Source organism: Ursus americanus, chromosome 22 (genome assembly GCF_024610735.1).
Source record: "Ursus americanus isolate L20-20 chromosome 22, mUrsAme1.1.p, whole genome shotgun sequence".
NCBI lineage: Eukaryota > Metazoa > Chordata > Mammalia > Carnivora > Ursidae > Ursus > Ursus americanus.
In genome coordinates, this window is record NC_142148.1 from 10,607,918 (window position 1) to 10,635,837 (window position 27,920).

At 39.1% G+C, this 27,920-nt stretch overlaps 2 protein-coding genes across 2 annotated transcripts; one reads left to right on the forward strand and one right to left on the reverse strand.

Annotated features, from left to right (window-relative positions):
• Positions 1-6,181: 6,181 nt before the first annotated feature.
• MOCS3 (molybdenum cofactor synthesis 3) lies at positions 6,182-8,560 on the reverse strand. The gene has a single exon (XM_045771542.2). It carries the CDS (start codon positions 8,543-8,545, stop codon positions 7,136-7,138), a length of 1,410 nt encoding a protein of 469 aa, XP_045627498.1. The 5' UTR covers positions 8,546-8,560; the 3' UTR covers positions 6,182-7,135.
• Positions 8,561-8,809: 249 nt separating this feature from the next.
• DPM1 (dolichyl-phosphate mannosyltransferase subunit 1, catalytic) lies at positions 8,810-27,521 on the forward strand. Its single transcript, XM_045771543.2, has 9 exons — positions 8,810-8,997; positions 11,532-11,631; positions 16,907-16,940; positions 18,475-18,551; positions 18,638-18,663; positions 21,176-21,271; positions 23,763-23,831; positions 25,341-25,455; positions 26,567-27,521. Exons 1-9 carry the CDS (start codon positions 8,837-8,839, stop codon positions 26,669-26,671), a joined length of 783 nt encoding a protein of 260 aa, XP_045627499.1. The 5' UTR covers positions 8,810-8,836; the 3' UTR covers positions 26,672-27,521.
• The last annotated feature ends 399 nt before the right edge of the window (positions 27,522-27,920 follow it).

The following is a 27,920-nucleotide window of genomic DNA, read 5'->3' on the forward strand; positions in this document are numbered from 1 at the left end:
CTCGATCCCATAACGCCGGGACCACGCCCTGAGCCGAAGGCAGACGCTGAACAACTGAGCCACCCAGGCGCCCCTCTTATGATTTTCTTAACATTTCTTTCTCTAGCTTCCTTTACTAGAAGAATATAGTATATAATGCATACAGTATATAAAATATGTGTTGATCCACTAAGTATTGGTAAGTCTTCCAGTCAACAGTAGGCTACTAGTAAAGTTTTTGGAGAGTTGTTGGTTGTTTTGTTTTGTTTTTTGTTTTGTTTTACTGCACGGAATTGGTGCCCCAACTCCTGTGTTGTTCAAGGGTCAAATGTAGCACTATTTTTTGTTTTGCTGTTAAATTTTTATTTTTAAATAACGTTAGAGTGGCAAAGATAGTAAAGAGAGTTCCTGTATACCCAGCTTCTCCTAATGTTAATACCCGTTAACTCAGGGTACATTTTTCAAACCTAAGAAACTAACTAAACTAAACCACAGACTTTACTTGGATTTCCTGTTTTTCCATTAATATCCTTTTTCTGTTCCAGGATTCCATCCAGGATCCCACATTGCATTTACTGTACATACTTTGGAACTGTTCAAATTTTACTGTGAGTATCAAGTATTTTTTTTAAATTAAGTCTTTGTAAAAACTGAGGGTATGATCGTATCACTCATGTTGTATTGATGTTCTGAAGGTATATTTTGCTCTTTAAAATTACAAGTAGGGGGCTCCTGGGTGGCTCAGTCAGTTAAGGGTCTGCCTTCAGCTCAGGTCATGACCTCAGGGCCCTGGGAATGAGCCCTACTTCTCCCTCTACTCCTCTCCCTCTGATACCCTCCCCACTCATGCTCTCTCTGTCTCTCTAATAAATAAATAAAATCTTAAAAAAAATTAGAAGTAAATTTTCAAAAGGATAATAAAATCTTTTTCAAATAATCACTATGAATCAAGTATCTTTCAACAGTTTGTGTTTAAGAAAACTCATTTAACCACTGTTTATTCCTGCTGTTATTTGAGGTTAATGTATGAGTCTAGTCCAGCCTAAACACTACAGGTGCAAATCGCCAGCTATATCATGTGTCAACTCCCCTTCCCATCACAGGTGTCCATCTTCACTGTCATTATCTATTGTACAGGTACCTTTTTCTAAGAAATTACACTCAAACACCAATTCATCAAAATACTAGGAAAAGCAGAGCATAGATTGGTAGTGCATGAAATACCCCAATTCCAATTTTTCAGTCTTTGAAAAATATCAATCTCAAACCACTCTGATACTAAATTTACTTGGCATGAAAATGAAGACAAAAATAGCCTTTCCTTCAAAACTTTAGCCACCTAGGATGCCAGCTTATAAATACTATATAAATGAAAAGGACAAAATACAAGTGTTCAATTGTTAAACTGCCTTAGGCTACCCCCGACACTCAACTCTGTGTCCACCAAATTAAATAAGACCCAAATCATGTCTTGTTTCATTTTGTTTTGTGTTTCTATTTAAACCTAAGGCTTCATCTAGGCTATGCCTGGGTGGCTCAGTTGGTTAAGCGTCTGCCTTCAGCTTGGGTCATGATCCCAGGGTCCTGGGATCAAGTCCCGCATTGAGCTCTTCGCTTAGTGGGGAGCCTGCTTCTCCCTCTGCCTGCTGCTCCCACTGTATGTGCTCTCTCTCTCTCTCTCTGACAAGTAAAATCTTAAAATAAATAAATACAAGCTTTACCCAACCTACAGATATGTTTCAACTGGTAAAACAGTTTTGGGATTTTAAAATTCATATTCGACATTTTATTTTTTTAAAAGATTTATTTAGAGAGTGAGAGAACAAGCAGGAGGGTCAGAGAGAGGGAGAGAGGATCTCAAGCAGACTCCATGCTAAGCACAGAGCCCGAGGCGGGGCTCGATCTCACAGCCCTGAGATCATGAGCCAAGCCCAAATCGAGAGTCGAATGCTTCACCGACCGCGCCCCCCAGGCACCCCTTCAACATTTAATCAGAAGATTTCACAGAAAACTCCAAGGATCAGATTTCAGATCTACAAATGTCCAGATTTTTCTTTAATACAAAAAGATCTGGGAATAGCCTACCCACAGTCCTGCATGGCAAAATGGGCTAAAGCTGTATTGTGGCTTTACAGGTGCTGTGTGCTCCTAGCTCACCGTGTTCTCTTGCTGGCCACCCTTACTCATGTTTTTATTAGGCCAGCCCCTGTAGATACTGAGCTTACAAATCCCTGTAAGCTCTGTGCAAAGTAGATATTTAACTATTGCTCATTATGTTGAATGAAACTTGTGATCTTGAAGTTCAAGGACACTTACGTTAAATAAATTTGAGGCTGTCATCCCTCCTGTGCAAAGGCACCTTTTTAATTATCTTAGGACCTAAGATCTATACACTCTTGGCACTCAACCATGCAACTGATGGTGTGTGTGTGTGTGTGTGTGTGTTCCTAAAAAGCTATACATTTGATGGAGAGATGGCTTGACTAGGGCGGCAGCCGTAGAGATGGTGAGAAGTGAAGAGATTCGAACTGTATTTGATGGGAGAAATTGTTTAGGAGGGGAAGTTCTTCAAAAACTGCAAGGGAAACTAAGAATGGGTATTTTCAGCCCTGCTGGTGAGGAGGAAAGGGGGAGTGGGGAGGCGGTTGGGTAGACAAGCCAGAGTTTACCCCCAGGGGATGATTAAGTCAAGATTGTAAAATACTACTTCCCTTTGTTCCTAGTAAAGTAAACCTTGCTTGGGAGTTTGTACTTAGGAGTCCACTGTTTCAACTCATCTGAACTTTGCACTGCTAAATTCTACTTCGTTTTTGGTCTCCCTCATCTGGAAGCATCGGGAAAAGAAAACAGTTAATTTAAAAATATGCCCCAAACATATTCCATCAATGTCACCCTACTCCGGCACCTTGGTTAAAAAGGGAAATTTTAAGAAGGGAAATCTTAAGACATAAGACTTTTCTCTTTCCTTTCCTTTAGCACACTGTCCAACGAATGACATTAAGAGTAAGGAACAAGGGGCGCCTGGGTGGCACAGCGGTTAAGCGTCTGCCTTTGGCTCAGGGCGTGATCCCGGCGTTCTGGGATCGAGCCCCACATCAGGCTTCTCCGCTGGGAGCCTGCTTCTTCCTCTCCCACTCCCCCTGCTTGTGTTCCCTCTCTCGCTGGCTGTCTATCTCTGTCGAATAAATAAATAAAATCTTCTAAAAAAAAAAAGAGTAAGGAACAAAACACCTAAATTCACGATTCATTGTAGTTGTTGTTTTTCACGTTCTGAGTAATTGGGCTGAAGATTAAAAGCCAGAATCGGTATCACTACATAGCACTTCATAGTAAGCGATATCCTGTTTATCACCCCAATTCTGGGCTGGTTTAATTAGCTTTTCTCTCACATCCTGAGTGCTTCAGAGATTATAGTTCATCAAAGGCATGAATTAACCCTTTTTACCATTTTGTTTGCAAAATACTTTACCGCCCCTGCACCACTGTTTTCCTGATATTCCAAACTGACTGCAGAATTATCCTGAATGTGAAGGCAGGTGTATGATTTCAAATGATGAGATTTTATTCTTACCTGGACAGGGCTACCTCGTGTTACGTATGGAATCCTAAGATACAACCTATAAAAGCAAAGAGATTTTCTCCTGGGTAGAGCAAAATGGGGTACATACCTGACTTCAGGCTCTGAGGGGCCCCTCTGCTGCCGTGGGAGGGAGCAGCTAATTAAAAATAAACCACCTTGAAAAAAAAATAATCGCTCCTCTCCCATGGGAACAGTCTCGGGAGACTCCCTGCCCTTTTTTGACCCCCTTCCTTGGCAACCCTTCTATTTACCAGCTGTGACTCACGTTGAGACCTTATTTCTCAATTTCCTTGACCAGAGTGGCTTGTTATTAACTGGACATTACCTAGGTAACACATTGGTGTCAGAGGGCTCCCAGGGATTTGCTCTGGGTTTCCTTCCCTAGAGAGAAGTCTGCAAGCCAAGCACGTCCTCCGAGTGCATTTCTTCTGCATCTGAAATCCGAGCTCTTTCCATCCTGATGCTTAGGGCATGGATTGTTTTTCAAAAGCGAAACCATATAAAACAAGTACAACGTTCTTACTGAGAGTCAGTGTAACACCGTGCTTCGAGCACGGGCTCTCTTAGCTAGACCATCTGGGTTCAAGTTCCAAATCACATAGTAATTGCCCAATAAATGTGAGCTGTTATTTCACTTGGAATAAAAATCAAACTTCTGGTCTACAACCTACTTGATGCGTTCCCAATCTCCGTAAACCTCACCTTACTCTACTTTCCTCAACTGTTCACAACCCACTTGCCTCTTCAGTTTCTTGAACATTATAAGTTTATTTGCCTCAGGGTCTTTCCACTTGTTTTTCTCCCAGTTAGGGAGGTTCTCCCAAATCTAACTGGCTCCTTATCACCATTTAGGTTCTGGGTTTCATGTTAACCCTTCTGCAAAGAGCTTTTCTCTAATTAATCTATCCAAAACACATCCCCACCCCAATACATCAGTTTCATTTCTTTCATGACACTTAACAGTAATTTATTTGTTGATTTGTCTCCCATTTGCATGTAAATTCTAAAATAGGAAATGTCTTATTCATCTTTATCCCAGAGTTTAGAATCGTAACTGGTACACTTGATGTTTGTTAAAAGAAAAGGAAAAAAATATATATATCAAGTTAAAAATCCCATCTGAATGTAAAAAAAAACTGGCCACAATCCCCAGAGAAAACAAAATTTCAAAGAATAAAAAAATATCTGGATCCTGTAACAGATACCGGTCATATTAACAGCCCAATTTTTGAAAAAAATCTTTCACTAGTTTGAGAAAATGCCAGATTGGGTTCTGTCTCCCCATTGTAGACATCAGGACTCAAATTCTCAGCCTCTCTTGCAGGTAGGATGGAGGCATGACTAGGCTCTCCCTACCAGACACACCTCGGAAGACTGACTCAGAAGAGCAATCAATGTAAAGCGATTCTGCTTTCTGTCCCGAGCCATGGCTGAAGTGCTGGGCTTCCCTAGATGGGGCAGCAGAGCATAGAAAGTGTTCTCAGGTCAGTTCTGCGCGTGATTTGGGGCATCACTCCTGGAATTACAGCTTTAAGGCTGTCCCCCAAATTCTCAGAAGCACCTCATCTCACTTTAACAAGCCCCTTTCCCACTTAAGCAGCCCGAGCGATCTTCTGTTGAGATCCAAGCTTGCAGGAACTACCAAAACTGTTTCAATCAGTCTTTAGAAGAAGATATAGTTCCCATGTCTGTCCACTTTGTTTCTTGGTATGTATCAAAAGCAGCTTTTGTCCAGGAAGTAAGAAGCTGAGACACAGGCCAGCCATCTTTACTCTCCTTTTCTGGTCTCAGGCATTTATTTCCACAACTCCTTGGGAAAAACAGTCCAAGAAACCTGCTCCGTCTTTACAGCAAAGGTTGAGGCATACCAATTCAAAACATGGGTTACGATGTTTCACAGTTAAAAGGTAAGGACTACCCTAATTTTGAATTTGATTGTTAAATACCATCCTTTTATGATAAAATAAGAGTCTATATCAGAGGTTGCAAACTGAGTAAATCTGATCCTCAAGGGTTTTGTCTGGTCCACAAGCTGTTAAACTTTAAAAAGTGTAGCCAGAGATACAAAAATTTCACATTTACATCTGTGATTTCTGAGGATTACAGACCTGCACGCAACAATCAGTCGGAGAGCGGAGGCCCTTTCAACACGGGCAGGTATTCTTCAACTTGCCATGGATACTGACCAGATCTTTACTTTTAATTTTGTATAGATTAGAAGTTAGACTACCTGCCATTTCATGAAAATGTTGTTTAATAAGTAAACATAAAAACACCTATGTTTTGTACTACTATGAAATACGGGAATAAAATAGATTAAATCAAAATAGAAAAGGCAAATTGAAGGGGAGAAATGGGAAGTTGTTCGGTGGGTGTCAAGGTTCAGCCACGCAGGATGGTGGGTTCTGGGATCCGTTGTACACCGTGTGTGTGTGGTTGACAATACTGTACCGTACACTTGGAAATTACTGAGAGGGGAAATTGGGTGTGTGTGTGTTGTGTGTGTGTTTCGCCACCATAAACAGAATCAATGTAATCCACTGCATTAACCAAAGAGAAAAAAGCAGCACATAATAATGCAGAAAAAGCACTTGATGAATTCAATGAAAACTTAGCAAACCATAAAAGGAAGGAAATTTCTTTAATCTGATAAAAGACAGTAGCTACAGTAAAGCAATAACAAGTAATATTGGTCAAATAGTCAAAGTTTTTCACCTAGGATCGTGGAAAAAAAAAAAGAATGCTCACTATTCCACTTTAATTCAATACTGTATTTGGTGTACTTGGCCAGTAAAGCAAGAAAAAAAAAAAAGAAAAGAAAACCAGACTGGATAAGGAATAAGGGGCAGGGGAGGGTAGAAGGTTGGGACTTAGGTTTGAAGATTCCAAAGCAAGCCAAACCACAGTATACAGTGTGTATAATACTGTAAGAAAATTTTTTGTAAATCAGCAATTTGTAAGAGAAACTGACAGACTACAAAGGTGGTTTCCTTTATCTTACTAAATAGCTCACTTTGATATTAATTCAAATATTTAATAGAATGACCATTTCCCATATAATTAAAAATAATTTACATTTTAAACATTTTTTGTAGAATATATTCCATCATTTGAAACAGAAAGAAGACCCAAACAATGTCTTAGCAAACAATAAACTGACCTTAAGTATATCATCTGTGATTAATTCAGAAGACTAAGTTTACTACACCTTTCCAAGCATTAATATAGACGATTCAAAGTATTTTTTGATTGGGGAAGGTAGGAAAAAAAGCAGAAGAGAAAAATGATCTGTCAAAACACAAAATCCTGTCACTTAATGTTATAACTCACATGTTCAAGACATCTTCTAAGTGCTGAAAACACAAGACAGTTCTCAAAAACAGTATTATAACCCATTAATAACAACAGCATCCAATACATCAGAACAAAAAAGCCCCTTATAAAAAGGAGACCATGTATTCAGTTATTGAACAATCCCAGTCTTTTCCATGCATTCCTGGAAAAAATGCAAATAAATGTATCTTTTGGGTAACATGGCAATCCACATCTGCCTCCGGTCAGACTCTCCCATCCACCTTAGTACTGCGGAAATGTTCCATCGACTTTGGCAGCCCAGGCCATGAGGCCCCCCACAACATCCTGAACCGTTAAAGATTCTAAGTCCTGGACTGCTGTCAAGGACTGCAGGATCTTCACTGCTTTCTGGGAGTCATTGCCCAGTTTGCAAATCACATAAACTGGGAAAGCTGCCCCTTCCTGTGTGCCCTGCCTCCCTTCCCGGATTGCTTCTCCTAGGAGCTCCAGGCTCTGCACATCCCTCCGTTCCAAATGTTTCAAAGGGATATGCAGGGCATGAGGCAAACGACAGATGTCCACCTCCACTTGAGGCCTGACGTCCAGCAACAGGTGGGGTGAGCCTGAATCGAGAAGTCGCTTATAGTCGGTGACCGAAACTCGCTCCTCTGGACTCAGCAACTGCAGAGAGCGGCACTTGTCCGTGGCTGAGGAGCCACAGAAAGCCTCGTAATCCTGCAGGTCAGTCACAGTGGGCCGCTCGCCGCAAGCCGCACAGTCAGGCCTGCGGCTCCGAAGCTGAATACAGCGAAACTGTCCTCTGAGGGCATCAAAGATCAACAGGCTGCGACTGTAAGACGGACCCAGACCAGCTGCGATCTTCAACACTTCCAGTGCCTGCAAGCAGCCCAGGACCCCAGTGACGACACCGAGCACCCCGCCATCCGCGCAGTTGGTCACTGTCTCCGCTGGAGGTGGTTGGGGGAATATGCAGCGATAGCAAGGCCCGCCGTCATAGTGGTACACTGTGATCTGGCCCTCAAAGCGCAAGGCGCTGGCCGACACGAGAGGCCGGCCGGCAAGCACACATGCGTCGTTAACCAGGTAGCGAGTGGGCACGTTGTCAGAGCAGTCAGCCACCACGTCATAGCGGCGGACTAAGTCTAGCGCCGTGGCTGGCGTAAGCACCTGAGCATAGGGCACGCACTCCACCGCAGAATTGAGGCGGCGCAGCGAGGCGGCGGCCGAAAAGACCTTGGCTTGGCCGGCAAGAGCCTCGCCATGCAGCACCTGGCGGGCCAAATTGCTCATTTCTACGACGTCGTAGTCCACGAGGCCGAGGCGGCCTACGCCGGCCGCTGCCAGGTACTGCGCCAGAGGACAGCCGAGCCCACCGCAGCCCACGACTAGCACGGACGCGGTGGCCAGGCGCAGCTGTCCGTGCACGCCCAGCTCAGGCAGCACTAGCTGCCGGCTATAACGCAAAATCTCATCTCGCGACAGGGCGGCCTTCGGCGGCAGGGGCGACACCGGAACCAACCGCTCTGGCTCCTGCTCCGCCAAAACAGCCGCCGCCAGCCTCTGTTTCAGAGAACTTAGCTCTTCCTCACGCCGGACAACTTCAGCCTGCAAGGCAAGCACCTCCTCCCTGGAAGCCATGGCGCCCTTCCCGGAAGTTGTCTTGAAAGGCATTTCCTTTTCCGGCTTAGCGTCTCCTAGCGACTGGAATAAACTAAAAAATTTTTACGGAACATAGGAAAATGTGATAAGTAGACGTGTACTTCCTGGAGAACCCTCAGATTCAACCTTAAAGATTCATAGTTCCTGGATATTTCCAGTGGAACCACGAAGAGAACCTTAGGAGAGCTAGAACCCAACCACATAGCCTGTCCCCCCTCTTCCCGAGTTTGGTACGGTCCGACCCGTCCCCTTCCCGCGCCGCGTTGACGTCATTCCGTTTCCGGCGTCCCGCGCAGTTCCGCCATGGCTTCTGAGGAAGCGAGCCGTAGTCCTCGTAGGTCTCGGCGGGAGCCGGAGGGGCGCGCCCCGCGACAGGACAAGTATTCAGTGCTTTTGCCCACCTACAACGAGCGCGAGAACCTACCGCTCATCGTATGGCTGCTGGTGAAAAGCTTCTCCGAGAGGTAGCGTGCCCGGCCGCCCTTCCTGAGGAATGAGATGAGCTGGCTTCGCCGGCCTGGGTGTCGGCGGCAGTTGGCTGCGCGAGGCGGCCTACGCGGCCTCCCTTCGACTCTTGAGGGAAGCCTTGGGGAGAAGGCCACCCTTGGAGAAAGCAGAGGCTGATACTTCTGGGGTTCTCTCCGTGTCTCGGGTTCTCATTCCTGCCCTTGGGTTTTGTGAGACATCCCTTATTGTACACTCCCACCACCTCATTCCCCCTCCCCCCCCCGCGGCTGCTTTTTTTTTTCTTTTCTTTTCTTTTTTTTTTTTTTTAAGTACGGTTAGGCACCCTTTCAATTGGAGAGAGGTTGAAAGCTTGACCTCACTCCTAGATGGTCAGGATGCGGTAGGAGCCGGCAGTCTAAATGAGCACGCTCACTCCCGCCCCCGTGCTGAGTGCTTATGTAAGCATGAGGTTTGATCTCTGTGGGTTAGGGAGCTTCTACTGCTTGGCAACTTCGTTGGTCACTAGTGGATGTTTGGTGTGGTTGTTAGAAACTAGGGCTTTTAGAGTTTGAATTTGAAAGTTATTTATACAATTTTTTTTAAATTTTGAAATATCCTGGTGTTAGTACGAAGTAACTTGTTTTAGGGTTATACCAGTGGGATCATGTATAGATCTCTGAAGATCTTTCCATATCAACATATACCAACCTAGAAAATTATTTTTGAAAATTCGTTAATATTCCATGTGACTTAAAATTTAACCGGGTCATCCCAGTGAACACAAATTATTTCTAGAGCTTTTTTGTTTTTCTTTTTTGACTTTTGCTTTACAAATGAAAACAGACTTTGTTCACCCCTTATATTCCACTATTTAGAAAAGTGCTCGACACATCGTGAATTCTTTAGAAGAATGTTGCAATAAAGACGCTCCTACTTTTACTAGTGTATTGGGGATAAAGTCTTTTCAGGATGGAATTGCTGAGTCAACAGATGTGCTTATAATTGACAGGTATTACCAAATTGCTCGCAAAAAAAAAAAAATGTACTGCCTTAGGACTGGCATTATTTGGAAAGTGCCTGTTTCCCCACCAACCAGCCAACCCGGGCTTTAGTAAACTTAAATTTTTGGAAATGCTAATTGGTGAAAAACATTGCTGTTTGGACTATAATTCTTTGAATGATGTAACTATCTTAATGTGCATGGTTCCTCACAGTTTTTTTAAATTCATATCTTTTTCCTCTTTTATTTAGTTATCTTATTTTGGTTTCTATAACCACTTTCCAAATGAGAGAAATTGTGATATAGTTGATCTTGTTCAGTTTGTCTTTTGAGTCTCAAATATTTTTTGCTTTAATCAGAGTAAAGTTTGAAGAAGGAAACAACGATTTTCTTTTCAGATGTGGTCAAATTACTTAAAGACAGCTTAGCTGGATTCCTATAAACTACCTTACCCTCAGGTGTTCTAGGCACGTTGAAGTGAGAGAAAGTATAATTTGCTAATGAATGACTTCATTTGTTCATGAAGTATATCTCTTTCAGCATATCAGCTAGACTCAACATCTTACATATTTTGGCTTGTAAAGCAATTGCCCAAATTAAAGCACTGCGGGGAGCTGAGGTCCCAGTATTTCCTCTTAACAGGCTGACTTTAGCTTTCTTCCTAGTTTGTTGGGACTTTTTTAAGCCTTTGACAGTGAAATGTGTTTTCTGGTTGATTTCCTTATATTTGTTTTTAGTATAGACAGAAAGGAAATAGTGTTGTGGGGGTTTTGCTGTGCTTCCTTTACTTTCCACTTAAATTTCCCAATAAAGTTTAAAAAAAAAAAATTAAAACGGGGTGGGGGAAAACATAGTGATAACATGTACAACCAAGTATTGTGTTGGCTTGTTTTTAGAATAGAAACGGTACCATAAAGTTAATGGAGAGCCAATAGAGAGATGTTCATTTTGAAGCATATTGACGTCTTATGTAATTCTCTGTGCTTTTTGTATTTAATAGTGTGAGGTAATGAGTACAACTATTTGAAATAGTGATGTAAGAGATTATGTCGCCGTTTTAAAGAGGGTATTTTAACAGATGAAATCGTATTTGTTCCTTATGTTATTTAAATCTATTTGGAATTAAGAGTATTCACTCAGCATTTCAAGTCAACTTGAGATATCTTTTAAATGTACTTGTGAAATGTTTTTTATAATCTAGATTTGGTATTGAGGTTCTACATTCCATTTCCTAATAGGTAAGTAAAACTTTATGATATCCTATCATATATATAATTGCTGTGATTTTTAAAACTAAAGCGTATGTTTTCTGTGTGAGAATTTTTTAACATCTCAGGACTTCATTACAGCATTTTTCAGCAACATGCTGAGTTTGGAGGTGAAGTACTGAATGACCTTTATTTCATTTGGTAATTAAAGTTTTCCTTAGTGATTAATATGACAATAAATTCCCACTTACACTGATGAGGAATTAGTAATTTTAAAATTATTTTTTATTTTGAGAATACTGTCTCCAAACAATACAAACTTTCATTTTGTTTTTTATTTTAGTGGAATCAATTATGAAATTATAATCATAGATGATGGAAGCCCAGATGGAACAAGAGACGTTGCTGAACAGTTGGAGAAGATCTATGGGTCAGACAAAATTGTAAGTCATGTGAACATTTTTCTATCATATCACTTGTGTTTGTTTAGGGAAAAGATGAGAAATGACAATGCCTAAATTCAATCTATTTTTCTAGAAACTGAAATGATAAAAAGCATCTTATACACTTGGGATTCAGATGCATTTTCATTGTGCTTGGGGTTATACATGCCTTTAATATGTTGGGTCAGTAGTAATTGTATAGCAAAATAATTAACCTTTGGATAAACTCTTGTTTTTACAACTTACTCTGCAGATAATTTCTCTTGAAGGGCAAAATTAAAGGATGATACTGAATTGAGAAGGAATATTATGGAACTAGATTGCAATTAGTAATGTGACACGTGTCTTGATTTTTCTGGCTCCCTTTTTTGCAACTATAAAAGCTTGTAGCTGGGGAGGGTGACTGTTTTCATGTGAAATTTGGCATCTTTTTATTTTTCACAGCACTTAGCATCTTTCTTTTTATCTGTAAAGCAGTCTTATGGGAGTAGATTGACTTTCCGAGTCTTAAATTTTAGATTTTCCCACTGTACTTTGAAGGGTGTTGTTTTTCTACTGGAGTAATGTAGATGTGGAATTCATTCTGTAATTGCTTTATAATTTTTATTTTTGATCAGTGGTTTATTTTTATAATGGTTTGTATTTATAAATGTTTGAATATACTTGTGAGCTCAACTTTAGATAATTCTTTTTTTTTTTTTTTTAAGATTTTATTTATTTGACAGAGAGAGAGAGAGAGACAGCCAGCGAGAGAGGGAACACAGGCAGGGGGAGTGGGAGAGGAAGAAGCAGGCTCCCAGCGGAGGAGCCTGATGTGGGGCTTGATCCCAGGACTCTGGGATCATGCCCTGAGCCGAAGGCAGACGCTTAACGACTGAGCCACCCAGGTGCCCCAACTTTAGATAATTCTTGGGCCAAAAGCATGCGGTTAAGTCCAGATTTAATTAGAAAACACATTCTAGGCATTGGGTATTTTATAGTATGTATAGACTAGAGTGTCCCAATCTTGGCACTGTTTGACATTTGGGACCTAATAATTCTTGGCAGGGGTGGGGGCGCAGGGGCGGCAGCAGCGTCCTGTATGTTAGAGAACATTTAGCATCATCCCTGGACTCTTACCCACTAGATGCCATTTGCAGCCCCTCTCCCCAGGGTGGCAACCAAAAATGTCTCTGAGTATCATCAGATGACCCCTTATGGGCAAAATTGTCCCCTCCTCCCAAAAGAGAACCACCTGTATAGACATAAAAAAAAGTCTTTTGGAGAACCTTTACTGATACTTGCATTTTAAGAAAAGCTAATGAAGCATTATAAAAAACTGTCACTGGGTACACATATTCTTGATTAATCCTGGTAATGAAATAATTTCTATTCAGTTGGAGGAGGTGGTGGTTGATAGGAAGAGTTTAAGGGAAACATGTTAACTCTTACACCCATGGTAAATCCTTTCTATGCTAGCTGTTCTTTCCATATCACACATGAGCAACTCAAATATCTATCACACCTCCAATCCTCTGAATAACTTCTGATGTACAGAAGGAGATTAAAAATTGACAGATTTTCAACCTTCTAGCAGTGACTTCTGATGATGTCAGGTTCATTTTTTGGGGCCAGTAGTTCCCCAGTTTTTCTTTTAGAGGTTGTGAGCCAAGGCACTGAATCACATTTGTTATTACATTGGATACTCTGAGTTATGTGTTCTTATATAATCTGGGAACATCAGCCTGACAATATTTTGAACACTTGTCATAGAACTTCATTCAGCCTTGAGGTGTAATTGATTGATCGATCTTAGGATATGTCTACTAAATTGACCTTTTCAAATTCTAAAACAACGTGGCCCTCAAAAAGTTCCATTTTTCCCATCAACCCAATAAATTCAAAATAATGAGAAAAAAAATTACATTCACCATTACAATTTTCCTGTATTACCTGGGAAGTCCCCTGTTCCTTCATTATTTTATGATCTTTAAATCATTTTAAGTAGAAAATTGCCCTTCTCCCCCACCCCAAACAATAATCAGGCGATGCCGTGGATGGCGCTCACTTGCTTTTAAGTGTTGTGTGTGGTTAACTGGGAGAGAAGATGGAGACGAATTATTGTTGAAGCTATTTTACAGTATCTCAAAATATTCAGCTCAGATGCTTTGTTCGCTGGTCTTTCAAACTGGCTGAAATAAATGTTTCAGAAAACGAAGGAGGTTTTTTTTTTCTTTAAACTCTGTGAGGAAACTGAGATGAGAGTTTAAGTCACTTTCCAAGGTTACACAGCTAACAAATAGTGGAGGTGGGACCGGAAAAAAAATTGGAGGCACATATCCTGAACTGATAGGGCAAAAGGATCTGAGATTTGGCTTCAGCCTTTCCATGTTGAGTGCTTCTGTTATATTTCATGTATGTCATCTGTTTTCAGCCTCCAACTTGAGATTAGTTTAAGTCACCTATGTTATTTCATAGGTTAGTATTTTTACAAACTGTTCTTTTAATAAAGCATATAATGCATGTTCATTACTTTTAAAACACCTAATTTAACTGTAGGATTGAAAGGTTTGACTACTTAAAAAATATCGTTTATCCATAAGTACCAAATATTATCTCTAACAAAAAGATTAGTACCCTGGGGCGCCTGGGTGGCTCAGTCAGTTAAGCGTCTGCCTTCGGCCCTAGTCATGATCCGGGGATCTGGGATTGAGCTCTGAGTCAGGCTCCCTGCTCAGCGGGGAGCCTGCTTCTCCCTCTCTTGTATGCTGCCCGCGCCCGCGTGCTCTCTCTCTCTCTCTCTGTCAAAGAAATAAAATCTTAAAAAAAAAAATTAGCACCCTAATCAAATGTACAAAAACATAATTCTTGGGGCTCCTCAAGTCAATTGAGTGTCTGCCTTCAGCTTGGGTAGACTTAGGGTCCTGGGATAGAGCCCCTCATTAGGCTCCCCACTCAGAGGGGAGTCTGCTTCTCCCTCTGCCCCTTCCCCAACCCCCGGCTTGTCTCTCTCTCTCTCAAATAAATAAAAATCTTAAAAAAAAAAAAAATGTAATTCATAAGAACTGAAATGGCCAAAAATGAAAAAAATAAATAAAATGAAAAAATGTAAGCCACACTGCTAAGTAAGGAATTGCAATATAGGAGGAGAGTACAATTAGCCTTTCTTAGCTAAAGATTTATTTTTATCTTCATTCTTCTTTCAACTTGTTGAATTTGAGAGTATGGTAAAAACAGGTCCACTTAAATATTATGGATCATAGGTTTTCTAAAATGTCATCAAGATTTTCTATGACAAAATTTTTTTTACAAATTAAGTTTTTTATCAAAACATTATAGCATCACGTGAAGTATCTCATAAGCAGTGTGGTAAGCATTCTTCAGAGTATGTTTGCACACACTGTGTGTGAGTTCATGTTGGTTCGCCTGATGGCTGTGAGTTGAGCTCTGTCATGCCCTTCCCTGCTTTATGCTGTCCTCATTGATGGTGAGGTGGCGATAAAGGGAGGGGGTGGAAGGAACTAAGGATTTGAAAGTAAAGCAGTGTAACAATGGGAACTTTTTATTGCATAAGAAATGAAAAACTACATTCTTGTTATAAAATGAAAAAGTTACAGATAAAACTGAAGTTGCCTTTAATGAGCATTTCGTGGTCCACCTCCTAGTCCTTTCTCCAGGGGACACCCCAGTCAGCAGCTTGGTGTGGATTGCCTCAGACCTTTGTGCATGTATGTGTATGTGTCTACATTTGTAGAACTAGGCAATGTGGTGTTTTTTTGTTTTTAAACATAAATGCAATCTTCCTGTATCATTCTGTTGATTTTTAATTGTAGCTGAGATATCTTTTATCAGTAAATTATCTCATTCTTTTAACTGTTCCATAGTACTTTATCATATGGAGCATGGTTTATATTTTATAAAAACTTGAGAAAAAAAAAGATTTTTCCAACTGAAACATAGGATTTATAGAAAATTTAAGGTGAACTTTAAAGAATTTGTTTTTTCAGGGCAGATACCAGGTCAATATTTTTTCAGTAATCATCAGTTGTAAAAATAAAACCTGATATATCTTGTTTGATTTTGTTTAGTGAGTTATAATTACTATACATGATTGATTGACTGTCTAGTTCTCTTCTATATAAGAGCTCATTGAGCAGGAATGTATTTTATCTTTGTTCCTCCCCAAGACCTACAGCAGTTTGCGTGAAGTTAAAAAAAAAAAAGTCTATCCTGGTTGAATTGAACTGAAAATACTTTGTTTAGAGATTTGTAGTCTCAGGTAGCCTGGTTACACACTGGCAAATGCAGAAGGAGACAAGATAGGCTCGGTAGTGAGTCTATTTGAGCCCCGTGCCTCAGAAACTTTAGAGTCAAAATCTTGGCATTCTACTTTTTCAGAAATTTCTAGATGAAAGGAAAAAGCTAAACAAAAAGTCAAGGTTTATATATGAAGCAAAAAAAAAAAAGTGACAAAGCGACAAAAGTAAGAAAAGAAAAAAATTTTTAAGTTTCTTGTTAGGCATATAACCCTAAAGTCATGCCATTGGGCCAGTAGAGAATGTAATGAGGTCTTCCAAGCATAAAGTCAGGATAAGTTGATGGAGTGATGTCAGCATTTAAAATCATACAAGGAATTCAGAGAAAGAAGTGTGCATACCCTTTCAGCCAGTGATTCCACTTTTGGGATGCTAATTACAGAAATGACAGGGCCTCTACAAAAGGAAATATTTACAAGTATCTTTACTGTAGCAATATTTGTAATGGCAAATACCTGGAACCAACCTGAATGCCTTAACTAATGAATGACCATATATTGTCTGACTTGTAGCCATAAGCCTGTATTATTTTTGTAACTGAAAAAAATAAAGGGAAAAAGATCAAGAACATAAATAATAAAATCAAAAAAGGAATTGAGAAAACAGATATGGCTTTCAAATACTTGAAGGTATAGGATAAGTGAGTTAAATCCTTGGTTTTCATAGGAGAAGGAATCAACAGATGTTCAAAACGATAAATCAAGTAATAGACATAACATATTGTTTACATACTGTTTTCTGGTGGATAGCACCAGTAAAAAATGTTTAAAATTTGACCTGTAGGGTTGGGGAAAAAGAATGTTGTTTTTCCAAACTGTTAAACTATTTGATTTGTTACTAAACACTTTTTTACTTTGGCAAAAAATGTTAAACATACTCTGCTTTAAGGTCTAATAAATGCAGCTGTATTTCTGTTAAAAAAATTTTTTATTAGATTATTTTTAGTATTTCTGTTAAAATGCCGTTTCTTATTCTTGCAGCTTCTAAGACCACGGGAGAAAAAGTTAGGCCTAGGTAAGTAGAAGCTCTCACCCTTCATACCTGCTTCTTGCCTTGGTAAGATTATCCAGTGGTATTTTCTTAATTTGGAACAAGGCCAAAATACAGTGACCTCTTGTGATGGTTTTTAATGATCTTAATGATGTGTATATGGTTTACCTTTAGTTGCCTATATCAGTCAAGGTCCACTTGGGAAAACAGAAACCACTGTCAGTCTTTCAATATAGGGAATTTAGTACAAAGAATCTGGTTACACAGGTGAAGGAATGCTGAGAAACCAAATGCAATGGAACAGTGAGGCTACTCAAGCTAGTAATAGCTAGAGGTTGCTACCACCCCTAGACTGGAGCAACAATAGGAGATGGTGTTTTGGGAGCCCAGGAACCCAGGCTATTTAGAAGGGGTTAGAAAGATGGCGTGGGAGATACCTGGCAGGAGCTAGAGCCATGGAGGATATCCAGTCAATGCTAGGAGGCAGAGTAAGAGGGGGGACACCCTTGCACTTTTCCTTTTCTCTCTCCTGGAAACTATCCCTCCTGCCTCCCAAAGCTATCTGACAGCCAGTTGAGGAGAGCACCTGGGCACTCTAGTTCCATGCAATGTAGAACAGAATAGGGCAGTGCCAGAGAAGGGATCTGAGGGCAAATGTTTTGGACCAGCATGCTGCATTAGCTGTAAATCTTTGAACATTTCTTTGTAAGTTGTAAAAAGGTATTCTTTATTTAAAAAAAAAAAAGTTTGTCTAGCTTTTTAAACGGGGCGTTATAGAAAATCTCAGATGAACTTAGTCATTCTGAGATGAGTATCTCAGTGCCTTTATTTCTGTTTTTGGTTACAGTTGCTTATGATGAGAAGTCGTATAATTTTACTTAAAAATAAGGGGAGCATGGAGGAAGCACAATTCTTAAAAATTGAGTATTTGCTGCCTTAAAGACCATCAGTTCTCTGGCATGAAGTATTCTGAATATCTGAACCCAGAGGTTCTTTGGGATTGAAATAATCTGGAAACTGCCGTGAAAGCAACCAGGAATTCCTGACCGATCAGTGGAATTCCAAAAAGCTGTGATTCTCACTTTTTAGCAAAAGAATTAGAAGGGTTCAGCCTTGCTAATAAGATAGTGTGGTGGTTTGGAACTAGGGAATGCAGGAATCCCCAAATCGCTGGGGAACTTTTAGGCATGAAGATGGCTAAATAATTGCTGGCTGCGCCTTTGACCCCAAATACCAGATCCAGGCTCTAGTGTACTAGGCTTACCTTGTAGACGACACTCAGGGGGCAACTTTTGTGGAAATGGGCCAAGAGTGATGGGAAGAGCAGAAGCAGGGAAACACTTTTAGGTAGAGAAGGTGGTGCCTGGGACTAAGGTGAAGTTGCAGATGGAAGAATGGAGAGATGTTCTTGATTGAGAATAAATAGGATTTAATTATAGTTTAGTATCACTTTTAAGGAACTGATGTATGCTTTACAGATGCCTAATTTCTTCCCTGTTCATGTGTACATTTAAGCATTTCTGATGGTTTTCTTAAATGGATATATTTTCATTTTTAGGAACTGCATATATTCACGGAATGAAACATGCCACAGGAAACTACGTAATAATTATGGATGCTGATCTCTCACACCATGTAAGTGCTGTCTTTCTTTATTAGCTATTCATGATATTCTAAGCCTCTTTTACTGACTTAATGTTTATTTTTTTTCTAAATTTCAGCCAAAATTTATTCCTGAATTCATTAGGTAGGTATTTTTAATATCTGGAAGAATTATGATTCAAATTATTTATCTTATGTTAATTTTGGACTTTACTTTTTATTAATTAAAAATGCACATGCTATTTTAAGTTTGGTGTCGGAAGTGAAACCAACATATAGATCTGAGGCTCGTGACTATAGATATGTGGCTAAATAGTATATTTTAGGGACTAATCAACAGATAATTATTTCTTTATTATCTAAATTCTCCCAGACTACAGGAAAAGATGGGAGGTGACGTCCCTGTTAAATGGAATTAAGCCCTACATCATAAGGGTAAAACACCATGAACAAATAGGGTTTATTCCAAGAATGCCAAAATGGTTCATCATGAGGAATTCATCCACATAATTTATCACATTAGCAAAGAAAGCAGCATGATTAAGTCTATAGATGCTAAAAGGTATCTGATAAACTGTACTAGCCACTTCTAATAAAAACTTGAAAGTAGAAATAAAAGGAAACCACTTAAACTTGATAAAGACAACCCAGTCCTAATAGACATCTTACTGAATGGTGAAATGTGGAATCATTAATAAATACATAAAGGTAGGCATATCAGCTGTCATCATATGTGGCCATTTTAAGTGATGTAAGAACAAGAATTTAGTATGAATATTGAGAAAGGATATAAAATAGTATTTATTTGTAGGCAATATAGTTGTATTCTTAGAAAATCTAAGACAACATGAAACCTCAGAATAAGAATTTGGAAACTGTGGGGCGCCTGGGTGGCACAGCGGTTAAGCGTCTGCCTTCGGCTCAGGGCGTGATCCTGCCGTTATGGGATCGAGCCCCACATCAGGCTCCTCCGCTATGAGCCTGCTTCTTCCTCTCCCACTCCCCCTGCTTGTGTTCCTTCTCTCGCTGGCTGTCTCTCTCTCTGTCAAATAAATAAATAAAATCTTTAAAAAAAAAAAAATTTGGAAACTGTCTTCAATATAAGCTAAATGTACTAAAACAAAATTAGGTAATGTTACTCTCCTGTTTCGATCACTTCAGCGAGTTCTCGTTAACAGATGGGAAGAAACTCTCTTCCTTGCCCCTCAAACCACTATGTGATCTGGCCCCTGCCTCCCCTTCTTCTTCTTCTTCTTTTTTTTTTTTTTAAGATTTTATTTATTTATTCGACAGAGAGAGACAGCCAGCGAGAGAGGGAACACAAGCAGGGGGAGTGGGAGAGGAAGAAGCAGGCTCATAGCGGAGGAGCCTGATGCGGGGCTTGATCCCATAACGCCGGGATCACGCCCTGAGCCGAAGGCAGATGCTTAACTGCTGTGCCACCCAGGCGCCCCCCTGCCTCCCTTTCTGAGCTCATCTTGTGCCCCTCCCATCCCTCTGCTGCAGGCATACTCCTTCCATTTCTGTGTCACATGGAGCACTGCGTTCTTTGCCTAAAATGCTCTTTCCCTGCTCCTTAATAGCCAGCTACTTCTCATACTTTGATCTCTGCATAAAGTCACCTCAGAGCTATCTTCTCTGCTTAATTCCCAAGAGCCCCTTTGACCCGAGAAGGAAATGGAACCAGGGGAGTAGAAAATGGGTGAAAGATAAAAACAGGCCTTATGTAGAAGAAAGACCAATGGCTGATAAGCCTGAGGGAAGACACGCTGGGATGTTGTCAGGGAAACACGAAGTGAAATAACTGACAGTATTTTATTACCCATTAGTTTGTCATAATTACAAACTTAAAGAGCAACACATCTAGCACCGATAAGATGGCAGAAAGTGGACACACACAGATATTGCTGGAGGAAATGTGAGTTGCTACGGCCTTTTTGAAAAGTAATTTCTGGTGATACCTGTTCAAAATACTTGTAAGCTTTGTTTTAGCAATTCTCTGATGTTCCATGTTGGGTTGTCTAAGCACCAGTATGTAAGTTTATCAGAACGTTGCCACACTACTCATTGTGGTTGTGTTGTTGGGGGCGGGGAGGCCCACCATGATAACAACCATGCAAGTATACGGGTCCAGTGTTCCATGGGATATTTTTGTAGCTATTAGAAAGAATGGGGAAATTCTCTGTTGACCTACAGGGATGTCCGTGATTCCATTATGTATATTGTTAACTGACAGAAGGCAAGTTGCAGAATATACTCTTTTGGGTTCCAATTTTTTTAAAGCAACCAGAATCCTACAGGTTATGTGTGTCTTTATTTTTCTATAAAGAGAAAGGTCTGGAGGGTTACCAGGCTGTTTTAACATTGTTTATTTATTAATAGGGCCAAGAACAGAATGGAGGGGGATTACATTTTAGGATGGTTTCACATGGTGCAATCAGCAAATACTACTGTTTTTTTAGTTTTAGAAATTAATAAGGGGAAAATAATTAGGTTTGAAAATCTTACATTGAAAGATTTCTCAGTGGTGTAGTTCGTCTGTTTTCTTGGCATGGTTTTTCCTATGCAAATCTTAAAAGTTCTTTTTGTGTAGCTCATCAAAATAACTGTTGAAAGCTCAATAGCTTTTTCCAATTGACAGTTTATTTTTTCTGCAGGAAGCAGAAGGAGGGTAATTTTGACATTGTCTCTGGAACTCGGTACAAAGGAAATGGAGGTGTATACGGCTGGGATTTGAAAAGAAAAATAATCAGGTATATACATGTGCTGCGATTTCTCTGGCTTTTATTATAACTACTGGGAATATGTTTATGACAGGTATTTGGATTACATTACCATGCTGCCTTGGGATTTTTGGGATCAGATTGTTAACTTCCAATATATACTCCCAGATAGCTCCTTATCTACAATTTTTCCTATGATTAAAGCATTTTATTTTGGATATTTTTCACTAAGGAAAAATCGGCATAAACCTTTGAACCTTTGTTAGAAATGGTCTAATTCAGCAAAATTTATTCTGTACCTTCAGCTTTAAGTGAACTATTCATCTGTATTTTTGGACTAAGTAGTCTTGTATACACACACACACAGACACACACAAAGCAAGCCCATAATCAAGGGTTGGGGAAGAAGAATTCACTTCCTGATGGGAAGACCCACAAAGAATTCTGACCATATTTAATTTCTGACCATATTTAATCTATCACCTATTTGTGGTGGTTGAGAAGATGAGATCTATAAAGGATCTATGTAGCTTCCTACTTAGTATAAAACAGCATACCTTTATACGTATTCTTACTAATATTAGTGTTTTTTATTACCCTTTTCATTCCTATTGAAGATTCTGTTAAGTTAATCTCAGTTCTGCCTCTTAAATGTGGAAACTTGGGCAAGTCATTTAAGACCTGTAAGAGCCTCAGTCTTCAGTGAAATGAAGGGGTTGGATAAAACCATGGTTTTTAATCCTGCTGAATATTGGAATCATATAGAGAGAAAATCATACACTACTGTTCCCTATCGTTTTCCCTTTTTTGTGTGCGCACACACGCACCGGTAGACCATGTGAACAGATCTCCAGGGATGGGGCAAAAACATCAGTATTTTTCACAGGCTCTCCAGATGATTCATTTGTGCAGCCAGTGTTGAGAACAAGTGAGTGATCTCTCAGGCCCTCTGAATTTGTCATCAGGGCTCTTATTTAAAATTAGGAAGTCCCAGTCAGAGACCTTTTACAACTTTTAGTTGGATCATTAAGTTGTGTTAGTTGTGTTTGTCATTAGTTGTTAATGACTGCACTGACTTAAGAGTATATACTCCTGAGAAAAATTATGTAATCATTTGCCCATGGACTCATTTGAATGAACTAGAATTTTAATCCAAGCCCATATGACCCTTGCTGCATTTTAATTTAAAAATCCCCAATTTAGAAATATTCACTTGGCTAGAGGTACAAATATATACGTATACTGCACATATATACATATATGCTCATTTTCCTTTGATTAAACCCATTTTGAGGGATAAACTATGTCCTAGAATTATTTTGTTATTGGAAGCAATTTGAAAGGGAAAATATTTTTGTTAGCCATTATCCCAGCTATATCCCTAACCATATTATTTGTATAAAAATAATCTTTCCTAGGGAGGGCCTTGGTAGTTACCTTGGCTTTGGAGAGAAACTGTTCCTTCCAGTCTGCCCCAGAAAACTTTTTTTCTGAATAGGAGCTCACTAAAATAGCTGCAATACAAAAGTCATTTTTTCCAAGGGCACTTCAGATCTTTTTGAAATGTTAATAATAGCTATTAGTAATAGCTTGAAATTGATACTTAGTTGTGTTTGAAGCACATACCCTGTCATTGTTATGGACTGGATGTCTCTGCTAAAATGTATGTGTTAAAATACCTTACCCTCAAAGTGTTGGTATTTGGAGGTGGGGCCTTTTGGGAGGTAATTAAGTTTAGTGACCATGGGGCACTCATGGTAGGATTATTGCCCTTTCCAGAAGAGACCGGAGAGCTTGACTTCTGTTGCCCTCCTCCCCCGTGAGAGCACACAGCAGGAAGGCAGCCCTCTGTAAGCCAAGAAGAGGGTTCTCACCAGGAACCAATTCTGTTGCACCTTGATCTTGGACTTCCCAGCCTTCAGAACTGGGAGAAATAAATATCTGTCATTGAAGCCACATGGTCTGTGGTATTTCATTGTAGCGGCCCAAGTAGACTGAAACAGTTTCAGAATGAATCTTTGTTCAATTTCCAGAGATTACCAAAACCAAAACCCTTGCTCACTTGCATACCTTCTTTTTAAAAAAGTGCCATTTTTATGCAGACTGACCTGTTGCCCAGTTGAAACCCATGATCCCTTGTGCTTATTAGAATCTGAAAAGGAAACTCCAAATGCCTGATGCCTTTTGCTGTCTGAGAGATGTTCATAATTCTCAGTGAGGGCTGTTGACAAATATGCAAGTTGAATTAAAAATCCGTTATCTTTCTTACCTAAAGCTTAGAAGAGTGATTGTTTTATAGGTCCCCTCTAAATGTCCCATTCCAAGAATAAAAGTCCCCATTTCCCCAAGATTAAGAATATCAGATCTTTTACTGACTAAAATTTCTGTAGAATTGACATTTTTGTGAAATAGTGTTGCATTTATGAAATTAGTGTAACAGTTTTAGCACTCTGATATTGGATTGTTTCTCTTGTTTAGAAAATGTATTATATAAAGAAAATCTGATTGTTTTATTTAACAGCCGCGGGGCCAATTTTATAACTCAGATTTTGCTCAGACCAGGAGCATCTGATTTAACAGGAAGTTTCAGGTACAGTAAAAACTGTCTATTTTCTATTATTTACAACTTCTTGCCTAAATTTCTTGGTGTACAGTGGCTTATTTTTAAGAAATGCTTTTCATTTCTACCTCATTTTTGTTCTGGAACACACAAAGGCAGACTGAAGTTCCTTAGAAGTTGTTAATGAGGCTTGAGTGTCTTAAGGAAAAATGTACTTTCTAAAGAGCATCAAAGGTAGGACTTAGGTTAGCGTGCTTGTTAACATTCACACTGGTGCTCAGCCCCTAGTGGGGGCTCAGGGCCAAGGTGGCTACTCACTTCTTATTCAGAACGTTGCTATCACTGGTGATAGGCTCTAAGAAACAGCACCTTTTCCAGCAATTTTCTGCAATTCATATGAATATAGCACAGAAAAGCTTAAAATAGTTTAGGGTGTTTTCATTTACCTTGCTCTCTGTATGTTTTTAATTTAAAAAAAAAATTCTTGTTTAATTGAAACAAAGCCTCCTTCCAGGTTGGGGGAAGGGTAATTTTTGTTTATTTTGGTGGGGGTGTTTTTAATTTTAGACTTGCTATAGAAGATGAACTGTTTTGTATGACCATGCCAAATGACTAAAGACTGCCACAATTTTTTTTTTTTTTAATCTCTGAAACTATAAGATGCCTGTTCATCTACTTTAAGGTCCAAACCTCATGCATTAGTTGATAATTTATATTACTTGGTATTTGTTTTTTTTACACTACATAATGTTAATTCTTTGGTCCTTTGTTAGAATTGACACACAAGGTTAAGACAGGAATCTAGCCATTGCAGGATTGAGGCAATCCTATCACCAGTTGAGATCACAGACACCTGTAATGGGCACATGTGCAGCCCAACTATATAGATGGGCTGCAGGCCAAACACAGAACACATCAGATTTACAAAGTAAGAGAGAGGAGCTGGGAAGTCTTGCGGGTGACCCCAGTCACTTTCTTCGGGAGCTCTCTGTTAAGTCCCCTAAAGGGACTTCGTTTATCTCAGGGAATTTATTTAGTACATCTTGGGAAATAGAAACTGCTTAGACATTTATGAGGAAACACCTGTTAATTACTGGGTTTGCCCTTGCCATCTACTTTATATTGTTGATTAATCATCTATCAAATCTATTGTTGCAATATTTAGAACGGTTTCTCTTCAATTCAACTTTAAAAATAAATTTTAAGAAAATTTAAAAACTTAAAACAGTGGGTGGTTTTACTTTAAATGATTCACTTTACTCTATTTTTATAATTTCTTGTAGTATGGTAGGAAAATAATTGCCTAAAAGATACTAAGAATTCATTTTCAAAATTATTCTAAATTATTTACCAAGTATTTCATGACCATTCTGGTTCAGGACAAATGTACCATAATCATAAGCTGTGACAGTTTTTCTGCATGCAAATGGCTAATGAAAATTTTAGGTTTTATAAATACCAGTGAACTTTGAAAAAGTCAGGATACATGTAGGCAAGTATATTTACCTAGGTGTTCATATGTATTTTAATTTCTCACAGGTTATACCGAAAAGAAGTTCTACAGAAATTGATAGAAAAATGTGTTTCTAAAGGCTATGTCTTCCAGATGGAGATGATTGTTCGGGCAAGACAGTTGAATTATACTATTGGCGAGGTAGGCAAACTGATAGTAAGTGGAATGTTATATTCCTCATAAAGAAACAGAAGATTGACACTTTTTATAATAAAAAGTTTAACTTGCACAACTACTAAATAAATGTGGGAGTCTTCTAGTTGTTTAGAATGTCCACACACTAAAGTGTGAAAAATCACTTTGAAATTAACTACATTTGACCTACCAGGATTTAAAACATTAATAGAGGGGCGCCTGGGTGGCTCAGTTGTTAAGCGTGTGCCTTTGGCTCAGGGCGTGATCCCAGCGTTCTGGGATCGAGCCCCACATCGGGCTCCTCCACTGGGAGCCTGCTTCTTCCTCTCCCACTCCCCCTGCTTGTGTTCCCTCTCTCGCTGGCTGTCCCTCTCTCTGTCAAATAAATAAATAAAATCTTTAAAAGAAAAAAATAAAACATTAATAGAAAGCAGCTTTACCTTTTAAAGAATTAAAAGTTACTGGTACCTTGTGCATCTTGCCCTTTCTTCTGACCACTGAGCACTGTGGGATGAATGTGTTTGCTCCCTTTCCTCTTGCCATAGGCAAGAGCCACTGTAATGATGAATTAGTTTGCCATTTTCTATGCGAAAATGAAGAGGACAGGAATTATGGGGGTGGGAGGTGCTCACTAATATTTACAGCTAGCTATTGAGCTCTTCCGAAAGGCTCTCCTGCTTTAACACTAATGTTCTTCCTCCTAGCAAGAAAATAACTAGAATGTCATGTCTCCTGTGGAAGTGTCAAGATTGTTAACACTAAAACATAGTAACAGATACATTTAATGGACTACTGAAAAAATTCAGTGAAAGGCCATTTTACTTTGGAGTATAATTTTTTTCTTGAAATACAGGTTGAAACTTTGGTCAACAGCTTAATATTCAGGATCATTGCTTTTCAAATGGTTGTAGATTTGGTTCATGTGACCTGTTTTTAGGTAATGAAGTGTTTAATTTTAAAGATTTGGAGGTACAGTTGCTATAAGAATCACATAACTTCTGAACTTACTTGAAGGCTATATAAGACAAATCTTGTTTGTACTGTATTGTTGTATGCCTGCTATGCTTCCTTTCTAATATTTTTGAAGACTGACTTAACGTATATTTTTTTTAACCAGGTTCCAATATCATTTGTGGATCGTGTTTATGGTGAATCCAAGTTGGGAGGAAATGAAATAGTCTCTTTCTTGAAAGGATTATTGACTCTCTTTGCTACTACATAAAAGAAAGTTATTCATTACACTTACCATGTTGATTTCATTTAAACATAAAAGAAGCCTGGTTGCTGATTTTTATAAAATGTACTCTTAGAGCATAAATCATAAGGTAAGGTAAATTTCATACAAATTTTTTCTGAGGAAACTCCATTTCATATGTCAAATTAAATTAGAAAAATTAAGTGTTCTCAATTTTCATTTGATTTTGCTGTATTAAGACTTGTAAATAAATGTATGTGGGTTTTTTTCAGAAAATATTGCTGCTTTCATTAGAGTATGTGAGTGCAGAATTTCTTACACGGGGAAGATTTTGAAGTATATAAAAAACTGGATTCATAGCTCTTTGTAGTAGATGTCAGAAGTAAGAAAAATGTTAATTATATTCATGAAATGTATATGGCTGTTTCTGTATGAATGAATAAGTAGACACTTTTGCCCCTTCTTTAAAAATGTATCTCAAATTTCTTAGACTAGATAAAATAATATGTTTGGGTCACAAATTTAGAGTTGGGCTGTTTGTAGCTCTTGAATTGATGAAGCATATCATCTGTCAAAGCAAGTCTATTTAAAAGACATACTGTGAATTGGAAACTTGACATCCGTTGATTGCACAGCTACTTTTTTTTTCTATCTCAAGCAGTAACTTCTATGAGTAAGAAAAAATACTGATGACATTAAGTCATCAGTATTTTGATGACTTAAAGACTTTAGCTGCTATAGTAATTTTTAAACATCTTACTAAGCTGTAAGTGTTCTGCCAGTTAAAATGCACATTAAGTTGTTCATTAAAGCCACCACAAATGTTCTGTTTACTTTTCTAACCTAAGTGTTTAAAAAAAAAAAAAAAGATAAATTTCTAACTATGGCATAGCTTATGGAACCAGTATCTTTTAAATTTGGGGGAAGGCATACTTTGAGCAAATAAGCTTAAGATCAAGTTGACCGTCCTTAGCAAGTAAGAGACATTCTAAGTTATTTAGTAAGCATATTTATTCAACAGTATTCCTAATTACATTTTCCTGGCTTAATTTGGCTGCTAAAGAAATTTAAAATCTGATTTTTCCATTGCATTTCTAACAAATCGTACCAGAAATTAATAATACCAGACTATAAAACCTTTGGTGCCATTTTGAACATTACCTGTTGCCATAGTTGAATCCATAGGACACATTCCGATAAGGGCCTCTACTCTTCTATTTCCCTTTTACACAAAGCTGTGTAGCCAGCCAGCACACAAGGGACCCACCTTCCTGGG